Here is a 16,535-nt window from a genome sequence, read left to right on the forward strand (position 1 = left end):
CATCTTATGTTGGTTGTGCGGCACCCTATTGAGGGTTTGGCGTGTGAAGCCAATTAGCGCGTGAATCTCCAAGTGAGTGAATCGCCACAACGAGGACTAGCTTGCCGGCAAGCAAGTGAACCTCGATAAAAATCATTGTGTTCATCATTGATTCTGAGGTGATTGGTCATCATTGTTATTCATCTTCGTGATTGATTGGTTCATTCATCTACACGGCGGTATAACCCTCTTAATCACTCTCTTTACTTTACCGCAAACTAGTTGACAAGCTCTTTAGTGTAGCTAGTTGTGAGAGCTTGCATGCTTGGTTGATGTGGCTCTTTAGTTAGCCTTTGAGAGCACACTAACATAGGGTAGTGTCATTGCTCTTGTGTGAATTGACACTATCTAAACTAGAATTGTGGTAGGTGGCTTGCATTTTGAGTAGGCTAGCGCAACACTCGCTTCGCCTCATAATTGTCTAACCATTTGGTTAAGTGTTGTTGTAGAAATTTTTATTAGGCTATTCACCCCCCTCTAGCCATTAGGACCTTTCACGGACACAGATGACTAGACTCTGGCTGAACACTATTCAGGGTTCGGTCCTGCTGACATGGTGGCACATAGAGAAGAGGAGGAGCAGACACACCAGTGTGTCCGGTCATGGTGGATCGGACGCGTCTGGTCATAATTTTGCCTCTCTGAAACCTTACTGGAAACGATCGGACTCTAGTGATGGAGCGTTCGGTCACTTTAAGCAGTGCTTCCAGCCGCAACTTAACACATGGCGCGAAGCAGACTAACCGTTAAGATCAGGCGCTCAGCATTTGAGGCTGATGACACGAGGTGAGCATTGGGCAACTGGACGCTGGGGTCTTGCATCTGGTCAACCTGATCAGCGCGTCCGATCAGCCCATGTTTCACTGGACAGAGGAGCCAACGGCTGTATTCATGGGGGCTCTCTATTTAAGCCCCATGGCTGGCTCAAGCTCACTCTCTTGGCCATTTGCATTGACATAGCAACCTTATGAGCTTAGCCAAAGCCCTCACACTTATCTCCATCATTGATTCATCATCTTTGTGAGATTGGGAGTGAATCTAAGTGCATTGCTTGAGTGTTTGCATCTAGAGGCACTTAGTGTTCGTGTTTCACTGCGGGATTCGCTTGTTACTCTTGGTGATTGCTGCCACCTAGATGACTTGGAGCAACGAGGATTATCGAGCGGAGGTTGGTGATTGTCTTCAGCTCCGATCGTGGTGATTGTGAGGGGTTCTTGATCTTTTCCCGGCGCAGAGCCAAAAGGTACTCTAGTTGATTGCTCGTGGCTTGTATGATCCTCATCTTGTGTTGGTTGTATGGCACCCTATTGAGGGTTTGGCGTGTGATGCCAATTAGCGCGTGAACCTCCAAGTGAGTGAATCGCCACAACGAGGACTAGGCTGCCGGTAAGCAAGTGAACCTCGGTAAAAAATCATTGTGTCATCATTTAATTCCAAGGTGATTGGTCTTTATTGGTATTCATTCTTGTGATTGATTGGTTCATTCCTCGACTCGGTGGTATAACCATCTTGCTCTCTCTTTACATTACCACAAACTAGTTGTGAAGCTCTTTAGTGTAGCTAATCGTGAGAGCTTGTTAGTTTGGTTAGTGTGGCTCTTTAGTTAGCCTTTGAGAGTACACTAACTTAGTATAGTGACATAGCCATTATATGGATAGAGACTATAGAAACTAGAATCATGGTAGGTGGCTTGCATTTTTAGTATGCTAGCTCAACACTCGCTTCGCCTCATATTTATCTAACCGGTTTGCTAAGTGTTGTTGTAAATTTTTTTAATAGGCTATTTACCCCCTATCTAGCCATTAGGACCTTTCAAGTGGTACCAGAGCCGAGGTCATGATGATTTAAGGCTTAACAACCTTCGGTGTCAAAATGGCTCAAATCAACAACACCAAGAAGCCACCCTATTAAAGATGGCACAAATTATCCATATTGAAAGTCAAAGATGACTACACATATCAAGTCAATCAATAGAAGGGTGTGGAAGGTGGTAGAAATCAAAATTGAGATTGCCGATCCGAAGAATCCCACCGCGGCCGAAGAAGTGCTTCTCTAAAACAATGACATTGCTCTAAGTGCCATTCATAATGCAATTGATGAGAGAACATTTGAGCAAATCAAGAACAATGAGATGGCTCATGAGGCTTGGAAGAAGTTGGAAGAATCATTCGAAGGCACCAAGGCAATAAAGGGTGCAAAGGCATACATTCTCAAGGAGAAATTTGCTAGCCTCAAGATGAAGGAAGATGAGAGTGTGCCGGACATGTTCCATCGGATGGAAGTGCTTGTCAATGATCTCAAAGCACTTGGTGAGAAGGTGAAGGACAATGACTTCTCTCATAAGTTCTTGAGATGCTTACCCGCAAGATTTGACATGTTGGTCACCTTGCTAGTGAGGACCGGTTTGGAGACAATGACACCAAACCAAATCCTGAGAGATGCCATGACCGATGATGCTTATAGAGATGATGATGAGAAGAAAGAAAAGAGGAAGAAGAAAGATGACAAGAAGGATGACAAGAAGAAGAGTGTGGCGTTCAAGGCCACATCATCCAAGGGCAAGGCAAAGTAAGAATCATCAAGTGAAGATGAAGACTTGAGCTTTGATGAGATGGATGATGAGAAGATGGCTCTCTTTGTCAAGAGATTTAGCAAGTTCATGATGAAGAAGGGCTACCGTGCTAGAAGAAAGAAGTCTTCATCCAAAAACAAGAAAGAGTCAAGAAGGTGCTTCAATTATGGAAGCAAGGATCATCTTGTTGCTCAATGCCCATACAATAACGACAATGATGATGACAACAAGAAGAGCAAGAAGAAGAACAAGAAGAAAAAGAAAGACAAGAAGGACAAGATGACCATCAAGAAGAAGAAGAAGAAGGGTGGTTCATATATAGTCACTTAGGATAGTGATGCTTCCTCAAGTGATGATGACAAGACCACCAAGAAAAAGGCTCTTGCAAGCATTGCTATCAATGAGAAACCTTCTCTCTTCGACACTCTATCATGCTTCATGGCTAAGGCCACTAAGGTACAAACTTATGATAATAGAAGTGATGAGGAACATGATAATGAAAATAAAAATAAAAGTGATAGTGATGATGATGAACCAACTAAGGATGAACTACTTGACATGCTAGATGATGCTAAAGAACATTTTAATATTAAGAGAAGGGAATGCAAAAGCTTCCATAAGGAACTAAAAGCCCTTAAGCAAGTCTTTGGTGAGCTCAATACATCTTATGAGAGGCTTAAGGAAGCCCATGAGAAGCTTGACAAGGCCTACAAGAAGCTTAAAAAAGCTCATTCCTCTTTACTTAATGAATAAAATAAGGAGCATGTTGTAACATGTGTCAAAGGCTTAACTTGTGATATAATTGATGAATCATTCTATAAGCCTATCATTGTTGCTCCCACTAACCCTTCTTATAGTACATATACTTCTACATCATCTAGTAGTGATGGTTTCACTTGTGATGCCTCACTAATGGATGAGAATGAGACCCTCAAGAAAGAGGTCAATGAGCTCACTTGCACCTTAGGCAAAGCCTATGGTGGTGAGGACCGCTTGCTTATGTGTTTGGATAGCCAAAGAGCTTCTCTCTATAAAGAGGGATTGAGCTTTACCCTCAAGAAAGACTAGACAGCCTTTGCTCCTCACAAGACTAGCTTTGTGAAGAACAATAGTTGATTTTGCACTAGTTATAAGCAAGTTGGTCATGTAGAGCAAAAGTGCATGAACAAGAAGTCATAAGGTAATGTATCCTTAATTAAAATTAATTCTTTCTATGTGCTTACTAAGGGTATAAATGGTGTGAAAGCTAAGTTCATTGGTACACCATGGATGTGCTCAAAGAAGAAAGCCATTTTGGTGCCAAAGAGGTTGGTCACTAACCTTCAAGGACCCAAGCAAGTTTGAGTACCTAAAAAGAATTGATCTTCTTTTATAGGTCAATTACAAAGCTAGAGGAAGGCATTGAGTTCTTGATAGTGGGTGCACTCAACACATGACCGGTGATGCAAGAATGTTCAACTCAATCAACACCAATGACAATAATGGTTATGATAGTATTACATTTGGTGACAATGACAAAGGCAATGTCAAGGGACTTGGTAAAATTGCAATATCCAATGACATGAGCATTTCCAATGTGTTGCTTGTTGAGAGCTTGAACTACAATTTACTATCCGTGGCTCAATTGTGTGATCTTGGATTTAAATGCATATTTGGGGTAGATGATGTAGAAATCATAAGTGTAGATGGCTCTAACTTGATCTTCAAAGGATTTAGATATTAGAATATATACTTGGTTGATTTCAATGATAGTGAAGCTCAATTGTCAATATGCTTGTTCACTAAGTCTAGTATGGGTTGGTTATGGCATAGAATGCTTGGTCATGTTGGAACGAAATAATTGAATAGATTGATTAAGCATGACTTGATTAGAGGCTTAAAAGATGTTGTGTTTGAGAAGGATAAGCTTTGTAGCTCTTGTCAAGCCGGCAAACAAGTTGAAAACACCCATCCTAAGAAAAGCATGATGAGCACTAGTAAAACATTTGAGTTATTGCACATGAACGTGTTTGGGCCAACTTAATACACTAGAATTGGTGGTAACAAATATGGCTTTGTGATAGTGGATGATTATACTAGATACACTTGGGTATTGTTTCTAGTGGATAAAAGTGATGTATTTGCAACATTCAAATCATTTGTCAAGGGCATTCACAATGAGTTTGAAACAACTATCAAGAGAGTTAGAAGTGACAATGGTAGTGAGTTCAAGAACACTAGAATTAATGAGTTATGTGATGAATTTGAAATTAGATATCAATTCTCAGCCAAGCACACTCCACAATCAAATGACCTTGTTGAGAGAAAGAATAGAACACTCATTGATATGGCAAGGTCTATGCTTAGTGAGTACAATGTGTCAATCTTTTTGGGCCGAAGCTGTCAACACGGTTTGCTATTGTAGCAACCACCTCTATTGTCACCCATTAAAAGAGAAGACACCATATGAACTCATGAATGGTAGAAAGTCCAAAATTGCATATTTTTAGGTCTATGGTTGCAAATGCTATATCTTGAAGAAAGGCACTAGATTTGACATGTTTGACAAAAAATATGATGAAGGATTCCTACTTAGATACTCAACTACTAGCAAAGCATATAGAGTTTAGAATTTGGATAGTGGTACTCTTGATGAAGTTTGTGACGTTGAATTTGATGAAACCAAGGGTTTCTAAGATGAGAATGAAAACTTGGAAGATGTTAGAGACATTCAACTTTTAAAAGCCATGAAGAACATGGATGTTGGTGAATTGAGGCCTAGGCAAATGGATGATTATGAAGATGATCAAGTCCAAGTGCTCTCTAACACAAATTTGCAAGATGATACAAATCAAGTTAGTACAAATGTCTCTCATGACAATGAACAAAATCAAGTGGCTAGCACATCATCTCAATCCAATGATCAAGCAACTGCAAGAAATCAAGTTCCAATACTCCAACCAACCAATATTACAAGAGATCATCCATTGGACACTATCATTGGTGATATTCAAGAGATGTGCAAACTAGATCAAGATTGGCTTCATGCGCTCGTCCATCGTCCGTAGACGGCCTGTCACATCCTCAATGGTGAGGGTAGACAAGTCCAGCATCGTCTCTATAGAGAGAGCGATCTGGATGTACTTCGTCGGCACGGAGTGGAGGTACTTGGAGACTGCCTCTTCTTCATCGATGGTGACGCCGTGGCTCCTCAGTTTGCTGATGAGCGACTGCAGGCAGAGGGAGAAGTCCTCCACCGACTCACCATGCTTGCTGATGAGCTTGTTGATGAACTTGAGGTTGGCGTACTCCTGCTTCAGCAGCTGGGCCGTCGCATTCTTTACGCTGTCGGAGCCGACGCGCATCGCTGCAATGGCCTCCCACGTCTCCTTAGCAGAGTTCTTCGCCCTCAACGACTCCCTGTACTCCGCTGGCACAGCAGCGAGGATAGCCTCCAACGCTGACATGTCGTCGTCTTCGTTGTCGGTGCCCTTGTCAATGGCATTCCAGAGCCGTCGGGCTCTGAGCTTGACCTTCATGGTCACCGCCCACTCGCCATAGTTGGTGCGAGTTAGCGTCGGCTAACTAGTGCCGCTGACCTCCCGCACTGTGCGCACGACGACCTCCTGTCGTGGCTAGGCAGCCACAACAGCGCCGCTGCTGTCACCCATCTCCGAACCGTCCATCATCGCCAACGGTTAGTCCGGCGATGATGCTTGTACGACTTTGATACCACTTTTTAGTCCATCGGCTACCCTGCACAGGTAAGCAGTAAGCTTACCAGCACATTCACTCACTATGGTTAGAGGTAGAAGATATTGAGAACAGCTCTCACACACAAAGGACAAGCCTAGCGCTGGCCGAAAGCTCTGTTTCTGGATGTGGCAAATTGAACTAATCTTTTGCATTGCCTTAGGTGTGATATATATACAAGTGCTAGTACCTCTACCAGATACATAGTTGTTGGTGAGTACACCAACTACCTACTCCTAAGATACACCAACTTTTTCTAGTACTAGCAGTATAAAGTTTAGATCAGCCCACTACCAAGACATGGCTGATGTAATAGCTACCAACTAATGTACTAGAGGTGGCCTATTGCCATACTGCTACAGCAGTAGAGACTGGACAGCCAAGCTGACCAAATGCCAACTCTGCTACATCAAGAGAGAGAAAGAGATCAGCAGCAGATTATGTCTTACCAATTACACTGGGTCACTAAGCAAGACGTGCACACGGAAAGCACCCCAGGGTGCTCGCTATGGTGCACATTTATGGCCACCACAGGGAGGTGGCATGGAAAGTGGCACAAAGGGCCATTGTGCAGAGAGAGATGCACTTTGCATCTAACAGAGGACCGGTCTATTGGAACATCAGCCTATTTGGTCTCAGTTTGACTAACATGACTATAATTAACACAATTTACTACTAGCATTTGATGCTTTTCCCATTGAATAAGAAGAAATTAGAGTGCTTTATCATACTTAAAGAGCATGCATGCAGATGGTTTACTAAGGTGGTAGTACTGCACTACTGCAGTTCTTGCAGCATGCCTGAAGCAAGGTAGGCTATAAAGGATTATATCAGCATCTCAGTTCTTAGATTGTACAACCAGCACAAGGACCTTTATGAATACACTATAATATTGAGGGGAATGACTTGAAGGCCAGGAAACCATGAGATTCTTATCCTGATATGCATGCATGGGCATGATTTCTGAAGGGACAAAAGGAAACGTAGGCAGCAGATTCCATGAGATGTGAAGGGGCCAAGTGCATGTTCTTATTCCTTTTCTTTGTTGTTTCATGGTAGCACAGGTTGGGGCTTAATGAGGAAGAGCTTTCCTTGTGGTATTAAGGGAAGAACCTTCACTTTCCAAAGACTGAAGCCTAATGAAGGGGTTTCTGTGAACCAGATTGTAAGCACCCAAGGAAAAAGCTAGTGTCTTTTTTTTTCCTCTGCCGCACTGGGGACAAAACTGTAATTCTGAAATAGAACGATGAAGGATGATGATCTGTCGGTGGCGCTGAATTTTTTTTTCCAAAAATAATAAAGGACAGGGAAGTAGTTCTGTAAGGGAAGAACCTTTACAAAGACTGAAGCCTTAATGAAGGTGGTTCCGCGAACAGGATTACAAGGAAAAAAGCTATTCCTTTTTTTTTTTTTTTGCTTGAGTCGCACCTGGAATTAAACTGGCATTCCCAAAACGTCAGTGGCGATCCCAATGAGCTGAAACAGCTGAAATAAAAGCAACATCCATTAAACAAGGTTAAAATAAAAGGGTGTATATATATACACTAAGCTAACCTTTGGTGCATGGTGTCATGAAGAAAGCAGTTATATTCTAGCCTTGCTCTCTAGAAGCTTTAGAAGGTTGTAAATTATAAGGGACCCATCAGTCTTGCATTGATGTTGTAGGAACAAAAGTTGCCAAAGCATGGCCTGATCATTTCACTGCAGACCTACTATCAAGATTCAGATTTGTATCAAGCAGGCGGACACATGCGAACGTTTATATTTATTTACTCACCAAACCAAGGGAAACTAGCGAGTACCTCTTTCGAACCAGAGTCAAACTTAATATGCTTGGAACATACGGTTCACACATTAATTTGTTTAGTGAGAGGAATAAAACAGAATCAAAATTATAATTTGTTGTATCATCTACAATTTTACAAGGTAGGGAAGTATGATAAAAATGAAGGTCTCAACCTAGTTCTTTCTGTATCTGAAAACATCTTTCATTTGAAAATTTAAGAGTCGGGATGTGATAATACAACCCATAAAATATGAGGCTGTCTCAACATTGCCCCTCCAGTGCACAGTCAATGGAAGTTGAGTGCCGGGGCTGAATCCATATATGACTTGCCACTCCTGAACTGTAGCGCAACTCTTCTGATCATAGGACAGTTAATCCATGCACTGATCAACTACCAGTAGTCTTTACATGAACAGGATCCACCTTTGAAATGGTGGAACCTACTGCGGTCCCTCACAATGATCTCCCGGTCATAAATCTTTGATATTAGCTTAATTGCAGTGTGACAATCCCCACACACCCTCAAATTCTTCACTATCCTGATAGGAGTACCAGAAAGAGACTTAAATATGAGGACTGTCTCAACATTGCCCCTCTAGTGCAACAGTCAACAGGAAATTGAGTGCCGGGGCTGAATCCATATATGACTTGCCACTCCTGAACTTAGCGCAACTTTTCTGATCATAGGACAGTTAACCCATGCACTGATTCAACTACCAATAGTCTTTACATGAACAGGATCCACCTTTGAAATGGTGGAACCTACTGCGGTCCCTCACAATGATCTCCCTGGTCATAAATCTTTGATATTAGCTTAATTGCAGTGTGACAATCCCCACACACCCTCAAATTCTTCACTATCCTGATAGGAGTACCAGAAAGAGACTTCAACAAGGCAAATGCAATGGCCAACCTCTCGCTATGGTAGTTCAAGGCAGTCTCTTTCTCTTCCTCCTCTATATCTGCCAACACATTACTTGTACGTGGGATGTAACCTTCACGTCTCAATCTATCAGCTATGTCAGCAAGCATTTGGTATATCTGTTCACTCTCAGGATGAGACCTATCACCCATAACAAACTCATACACAGAGTTGCGGAGCTCCACAAGGCTGCGCCCAGGGTTCTTCCTCACTCCATCCTTGACCATTGTTTTCCTAAGCACATGAACGTTGGCCCATCTCCCAACAGCAGCATAAAGGTTCGAGAGGAGAACATAGTCTCCGCTATGCCCTGGATCAAGCTCAACCAGTCGTTCCCAAGCAGCCTCCCCAAGTTCCAACTTCTTGTGCATTGCACAAGCACCCAACAAGGTCCTCCACACAACAGCATTGGGCTCCAGTGGCATGGTGAGGATATAATCATATGCTTCCTTGACTTTACCAGCTCTCCCCAACAGATCCACCATGCATCCCAAATGCTCAATCCTTGGTGCAATGCTGTACTCCTCTTTCATCCTATTAAAATACATAAACCCATCATCAACCAGTCCACAGTGGCTGCAAGCATACAGTACTCCTACCATAGTGATTTCATGTCGGCACAAGCTTCTCCCTCTCCATCACACCGAACAGCTCTAGTGCTTCCTTCCCAAAACCATTCACCGCCAAGCCTACAATCAACGATGTCCAGGAGACAACGGTTCGCCCTGTCCCCATCTCCTCAAACACCCTCCTTGCATCCTCGACGCAGCCACACTCGGCATACAAATCAATCAGGGCGTTACCAACATGTGAGTTCCCCACCAACCCAACCTTCGTCAGATAAACATGCACCCTCCTCCCAAGAGCAAGCGCGCCAATCTCAGCAGACCCTGTCAGCACGCTCACCATGGTGAACCCATCTGGCATGAAGTCCACGTCCAACATCTCCCGGAAGATGGTGAGAACCTCATTGGGGCGTCCATTGGCCGCGAACCCATTGAGCATCGAGTTCCAGGAGACGAGGTTGCGCTCGCGGACGGGTATTTCGTCCGAACACCCTGTGCGCGCTCTCGAAGAGGCCACACGCGCCATAGAGGTGGACCAGCGAGTTCTTGACGAAGACGAGCGTAGGCAAGCCCGTTCTTGGCGGCTTCGGCGTGGATGCGCTCCCCGTCGCGGAGCGACAGGAGGCGCGCGCACGCCTGGAGGAGCGGCGGGTAGGTGTGCGTGTCCGGCGGCGCGAGGAGGCGGGCATGGAGCGCGAGCGCGAGGGAAGGGTGCGGAGAGGACGCGGCGATGCGGAGCACGGTGTTGAGGGAGAAAGGGTCCGGGTGGGGGAGAACGCGGGTGAGAACGGCGACGGCGTAGCGGAGGGGAGGGGCGCGGAGGGAGGCGAGGTGGAAGAGGAGGTGCTTGGCGAGGAGCGGGTGCGCGGGCGGCACGCCCGTGCGGAGGGCGCGCGCGTGCAGCTGTTTGGCGGTGGCAAGGGAGGGAGCGGCGAGGTGGAGGCGGAGGAGCGCGACGCAGTGGCGCAGCGCCGGGTGCGTCGACGGCGTGCGGTCACCGGCGCCGTCATCAAGCATGAGGCACGCTCGGCTTCCGTGCGGTTTCGGAAGGAAAAGGCGCGATGAGCTGCTGCGTGTTCACGTCAAATTGCCGCGGACGATCCCTGTTGGTTGATCAGTTTTTCAAATCGGGCTCTTTATTTCTTTCGAACGATTTTAAAATTGGACTCTGAAATGGGAGGCCGAAATTTTGACAAAATTTTGCTCATAGATTCCTAGAAGGCTAAGTAAAGACAGATTTTACCAGCACGTTGAACTTTGTCACGAGGTGACAGACTGGCAGGACAAACAAAAGAACACCAAATATGAGTATTTTTTTGTGTATATTTGGTGCAGGGTCCAGTTTGGTGTCCAGCAGCAAATGAGCATTCAACAAAATTACATAAGATCTATAGCTGACATTGCTTGCGTTTTGGTAATGCAAGTTTTACTTCTCAATTCTCATGGACATCAGAATCAAACAAACAGAACCAGCAGCGTTTTGGTAATGCAAGTTTTACTACTCAATTCTCATGGACATCAGAATCAAACAAACAGCAGCAGCAGAATAACAGGACACTGATACTGCAACTAGTTATACTGAATATAAAGGCAATCAACCAAGATCCGATAGATACCCCACTCGAAAGTATGAACTTCATCAACAGCTTACAATAATATATGAGTAGTTCTGTTAAATGGAGTTACAGAGCAGAGCATCAGGCAAGCCGACTCACAGTAATCCTACACAGCAACACAGCAGATAGTCTACAGTAAACACACGCGCATGGATGGAAACTAAGACAAACTTAGAATATCCACAGCAGCTACCTACAATAGTCCACACATGTTCTGATGTTCAGCAGACAAATAGGTCGAGCATATGTACATTTCACATCAGATTCCTATCCTGAAACTAAGGTTCAGAGGGTTCACGTGGAAGCATGGAAATTCACCAGAAATCCTGCATGAACTTGACGACATGTGTGCAGAATTTCTTCGGTCTTTTCTGACAGTCTAGATTGCACAGCTAAACAGATGGGGCTCTAGAGGTGGAGTGCGACTGAGCATCCTCAAATGCATCCAAGTCTTCGAGCTTTTCGGGCTTCAAGCACGGAGGTATGTATGAGGTGTAGATGGCTTCCATGTTTGGAGTTTCCTTCAGGTCGTGCTGCGCCACCACCTCCAGAGGAGTCTTGGCAAATGCTGGGTAAAAGCGCATATGGCAGACAGAGGCGAAGATGATGCTTATTGGAAGCAGGGGCACAAGAATAGGTGCATAGGCAAACTTTTTCAGAGGGATGAAGCCGATCATGGTAGTCTGGTAAACCATCAGAGCCGTGATGATCCTCGTGTGCATGTGTGGCCACATTCGTCCGTAGCTCTCGTAGCTACGAACATAAACTCTCAGAATCTGCATTGGAAAAGGTAGAGAAATCAATCACCAACGTCACCAAACAACCAATTAACAAAACGAGACCCTCTATGGAAGAAATAATTCCCCAAAACAGCATAGAAAATTACATTGTTAATTAACAAACTGAATACCAATGCTGTACTCCTGTAAAACTCAATGACACCTGGCTCACCTGATTTTTCGCTATAAGCCATCCAAGGGCAAAGTATGCAACACCGAATGGAATAATCAAAGGTGCAATGACTGAGTAGCACAGAACAACTGTTGCGATGAGCATGTCATTTGGGACCCTGGTGTTATATCCCAGGTCTCCTGGAGCCCATGCTGCTTTCACATCATCCTCCGTCTTGCATAGGTACTTCCTTTTCAGGTGGAAAATGATGAGAGGAACCAAACGAGAGAGCTCAAGCCCATAACCAACAAAGAATCTGTCAATAACAACAGTCAAAGAGTTATGGTGTAAAGCTGCTGTCAAACTTAAAGATGTTAAGATTGAAAATTGGGCAGTAGGTAACTGAAAAAGTGAGACAAATGAATTACTTCAGCGCGACAAATGTAAGGAAGAATGTTGCACTTCCAGGCAGGCTCTTGGCAAGCATATCCACAATCTCACGAGGGTGATCGAGAATGGTTGTCAAAGATTTGAATAATGTGCTTCCAAGTGTATAACCGAGGAAGACATTGAAAACAATGAAATAGAAATATTTTCCTGATGCCTGCCCTGACTGCATGGCTCTGCGAAGGGATCCCCTCTTGTTTTGAGAGAAACATAAGAAGAGTAGGTAGCAAAGCGAGGAACACAATGAGCGCAATCTGGGGAAGGTAAGCCTCCAAGACCGTCTTGATTGCTGGTTGTTCCACCACTACCTTCAGGAAGGGCAGCTTCTTCTCCAGGTTTTCGAGAGTTGTAACAGCAGCGATAGCAGCGATAGGAACCATATAGAAAAAAACAATGAGAAAGACAATAACGTAGACCACAGACTGTCTGATTTGCCTCTCATATAGATTCCTCAGAAGGTTGGGCCATAGTATCTGACATGGTTCAGGAGCTTCCATAACTGTCCATTTATCATACACTTGAGCATGGAGAGTCTGAGATGCAGAAGCTGCAGCAGATCTGCTATTGAAGACGACAATGGCAGCTCTCTGCTGTTTCTCATGAAGGGTAGTCTTCTGTTCAGCCTCCAGTTTGGGCACTAATTCCTTAATCTGCTCACTACAGTATTCAATTGTGTCAACCTTTTTACCAATAAGACCAAGGAATCCAATCCTATGAGTAGGCTTTGTGCCCTCAGGATTACTTTCAGTTTTCGAGTTTGCATATACGACTTCAGCACGAGCAATTTTCTGCTTGTGACCTTCGATCTCTTGGTATATTTTATCAGCCTGCAATGCAATGTGATCAAAATAGAATAAAGTTCTGTTTCTTTTTCTGTGGGGGTATTTTTAGACATGTCTTACAAACAGACATGAAAAACATAACAAAAGGACAACGGGGAAGCAATCCCTCTATATATATCAAGATTCAAGAGTAGAAGTACCTCTGTGTGATCTGTCACAACCATTGATCTGTAGAAAGTATTTGGGTGAAGTGCTCGAAAATATGAGTCTACAAAATCCTTTATAGTTTCATCTGGAGACGGTCTAGGGATATCTCTCACCAACACCGCAAACTCCTCTGGTTTAACATCTGGTGTTGATCTTGCAGTAGCTCTCAAATTTGACACATGCTTGTAGGATTTCCATAGGACGAAATAGGTGACAAAGGAAACCCAATAGACTGACAACAGAAATGCCCACAGCCTCATACTTCGTTCCTGCGGAGGTTGTAAAGACATGCAGAGATCAGTTGTACTGTGAATAAAACAACATTCAAGACACTGGACACCTAACAAATTTTTGTGATTACACAGTACAACGATTACACAGTACAACACAGACACAACACACGCACACTCACCCCTATGAACACACGCACGCAAACCCGACATAACTAGGACGTGGAAAGCCTGTGTTTATTGACACTTTTTTATTGCAAACACCAGTTACTGCAGATATTAATGGTCCAAGACAATTTCAATCAAGCGTACGGTTTTCTGAGTTTCCAATATCAGTAACATACAATTGTAATTTGAGAGAGTCTTGAGAAAAAACGATACAAGCCTGTTGTCCATGAAACTGTAACTTTCTTTTCCAAGCAGACGTAGCTTTTTTCTTTTTGAACAAAAGGCAGGAGCTTTGCCAATCAATTAAGAAGTAGAGAATTAAAACACAACAAGCTGAAACTAGTTTGGTACTGATCTCAGGAAGAATGATCACAGATGCTCAGATTCATCTCGACAGAAAAGAAAAAAACTGATGGGCCTGATAAAAGAGTAAGTAGCAAGGAGATTCTGTTACAAGTTGCTTTTTTTTGTTGTTGTTGAAAACGAAGTAACAACCACAATTAGGATGTTTGAAGAGGTGATGGACAATTATTAAATTGATGCATTTGATCGTGTGAATAACTACAGCTACGATTATGTGATTAATGACCTAGTAATTATGGTCTAGATCATGCTATGGGTTGAACCAATGCTTCCGGACTCATCCAGGTGGTTTGGTGAAAAGGCCATCTCAATAAGGCCACAATACCGATGCTGTGTAATTGGAACATCATGTACTTATTTATGCAACTACAACAAACCATTAAAAGATTACACACTTGTGAAAAATCGTTAAACGATTACTTACAGGAACATTGCCCACTCCTAGCCTTTCAATCGGCGAGAAGTCCTGAGATGAATTCTTGGGATTGGGAGGGATGGCAACTAGGGCACGACCAGTTGCAGCAACTGGGAGGAGAACTGGAAGGAGCACAATCCCAGAGTACACCAAGATCGACAGCACTGGAACATCAAGAGCAAAATTTTAAAAAAGGTCAAATATTGTTAATAATTGCAGAAAATTCGTCCAAAAATCTATATCTGACCAAACCCCAAATCAATCCTAATTGTATTTTTTTTTCAACAGGCTTCTCTCTCCTGCAAAATTAAACTTTTCAAGGACAACCCGCAGATAAATTACTTAACTAATAAACCCTATAACGTGCAACCAACATTAGTTCATCAATCCTACATTTCTTTTTTTTTTTGGGTAAAAAAATTAAAACAATCCTTTTTAGGAGTATACGAGGGACAGCAACAAAGCATGATTCGAAAAACAGAGGAATCACTATAGGAGCACCTATAACAACTAACAACACAAATCACAGGAGAACAAATAACTTCAAAAAATCTTGCAATTAGTTTTTTTTCCTGGACCAACAATGCTATAAATGGTGCATAGCCGACAAATTAACGAACAGCTGAACCAAATAAGCCCCTATTTTTATAGGGAAAAAAGAGTTCCCCAAAGCAAAGTTGCCGGAGAAAACAAAAGTAGCAAGAAAGAAAGCGAGCACTGAGCAGGCAGTACCAGAGGAGAGGAAGACGAGGTAGACGGCGGCGTCGACCCCGCCGGCGGCGACGACGTCAGGCTCTGACGTGGAGATGGCGTCGCGGATCCACCCCACGGGGCTCCGCGTGCCGCGCCCGCGGCCCTCCCACGGGTCGAGCCCCCGGAGGAGGAGGTTGGGGTAGTACACGGGCGCGTTCCCGGGGCGGCGCGACAGCCACGTGAACACCAGCATCAGCGCCACGAAGATGACGAACGACGTCAGCACGGACGTGATGAACGACGCGAGGTCCATCCCGGCGGCACCCCTTGCTGCCGCACGCGCGCGGCTCTGTTCTGTACTTCTGTTCCTTCAGGCAGGCAGGCGGCTGGCGGCCGGGCACTGTGGGCGTTTAGTAAGCCCCGGAGGCTGCGGTTAGCGGCGGGGTTGGGAGTTTGGGAAGGGGTTTAGTGGTGGCGGGAGTGGTTAGTGAGGCGCATTAGGGTGGGGATTAAGAAGGGAAGGGAGGGAGGCCGGGAGGGAAGGCATTGGATGCTTGTGTTGCCGTGGAGGACGACTGGAGGTGGCCAAATGAAGGAACTGCACAGCCCAGGCCACAGGGCAGAGGGAGGAAGGGGACGAGAGAGACAGAGGAGACGAGCAAAATGCCCGTCTTGCCCCTAGAGTTGTCCTTGTTCTGAGTTCAGATCTTGCTGGCGATTTTTTTTAGTTGTTTTCAGTTGCTGTTGCTTTTTGCTTATACTCTATACGCGTAATGTACTTGCTTAAGCAAAGGGCACGGGTAGGGATGAAAACAGTACGGATATTTTCTGACCGTATTCGAAACCGAATCCGTTTAGAGGGGTTGAGATCTGTCCGTATCCGAGTCCAGATATCCAACATCCGATACCGTATCCGTATCCGAATACTCAAATCGCATATTTATGATGTCGATATCCAATTGTATCCTATCCGACATAGTTGACACTATCCGTATTCGAATCTAAATCCGGATAGAAATATGAAAACAAATGTAATATCGGTGATATCCGTCTGTATCCGATCCGTTTTCATCCCTAGGCACGGGGATCCTCTGCTCTTTTGACTT

The 16,535-nt window shown here is 44.3% G+C and overlaps 1 protein-coding gene and 1 pseudogene across 1 annotated transcript; both read right to left on the reverse strand.

Annotated features, from left to right (window-relative positions):
• Positions 1-8,580: 8,580 nt before the first annotated feature.
• Positions 8,581-11,063, reverse strand: LOC136549387 (pentatricopeptide repeat-containing protein At4g21065-like; annotated as a pseudogene).
• A 182-nt stretch (positions 11,064-11,245) lies between these two features.
• Positions 11,246-16,065, reverse strand: LOC136549386 (CSC1-like protein ERD4). Its single transcript, XM_066540630.1, is given in 7 exon segments — positions 11,246-12,009; positions 12,185-12,440; positions 12,553-12,728; positions 12,730-13,398; positions 13,554-13,829; positions 14,746-14,900; positions 15,469-16,065. Coding segments are annotated over 7 exon segments (2,190 nt in total). The 5' UTR covers positions 15,743-16,065; the 3' UTR covers positions 11,246-11,625.
• Between the last annotated feature and the right edge of the window lie 470 nt (positions 16,066-16,535).

Source organism: Miscanthus floridulus, chromosome 4, assembly GCF_019320115.1.
Source record: "Miscanthus floridulus cultivar M001 chromosome 4, ASM1932011v1, whole genome shotgun sequence".
Lineage (NCBI taxonomy): Eukaryota > Viridiplantae > Streptophyta > Magnoliopsida > Poales > Poaceae > Miscanthus > Miscanthus floridulus.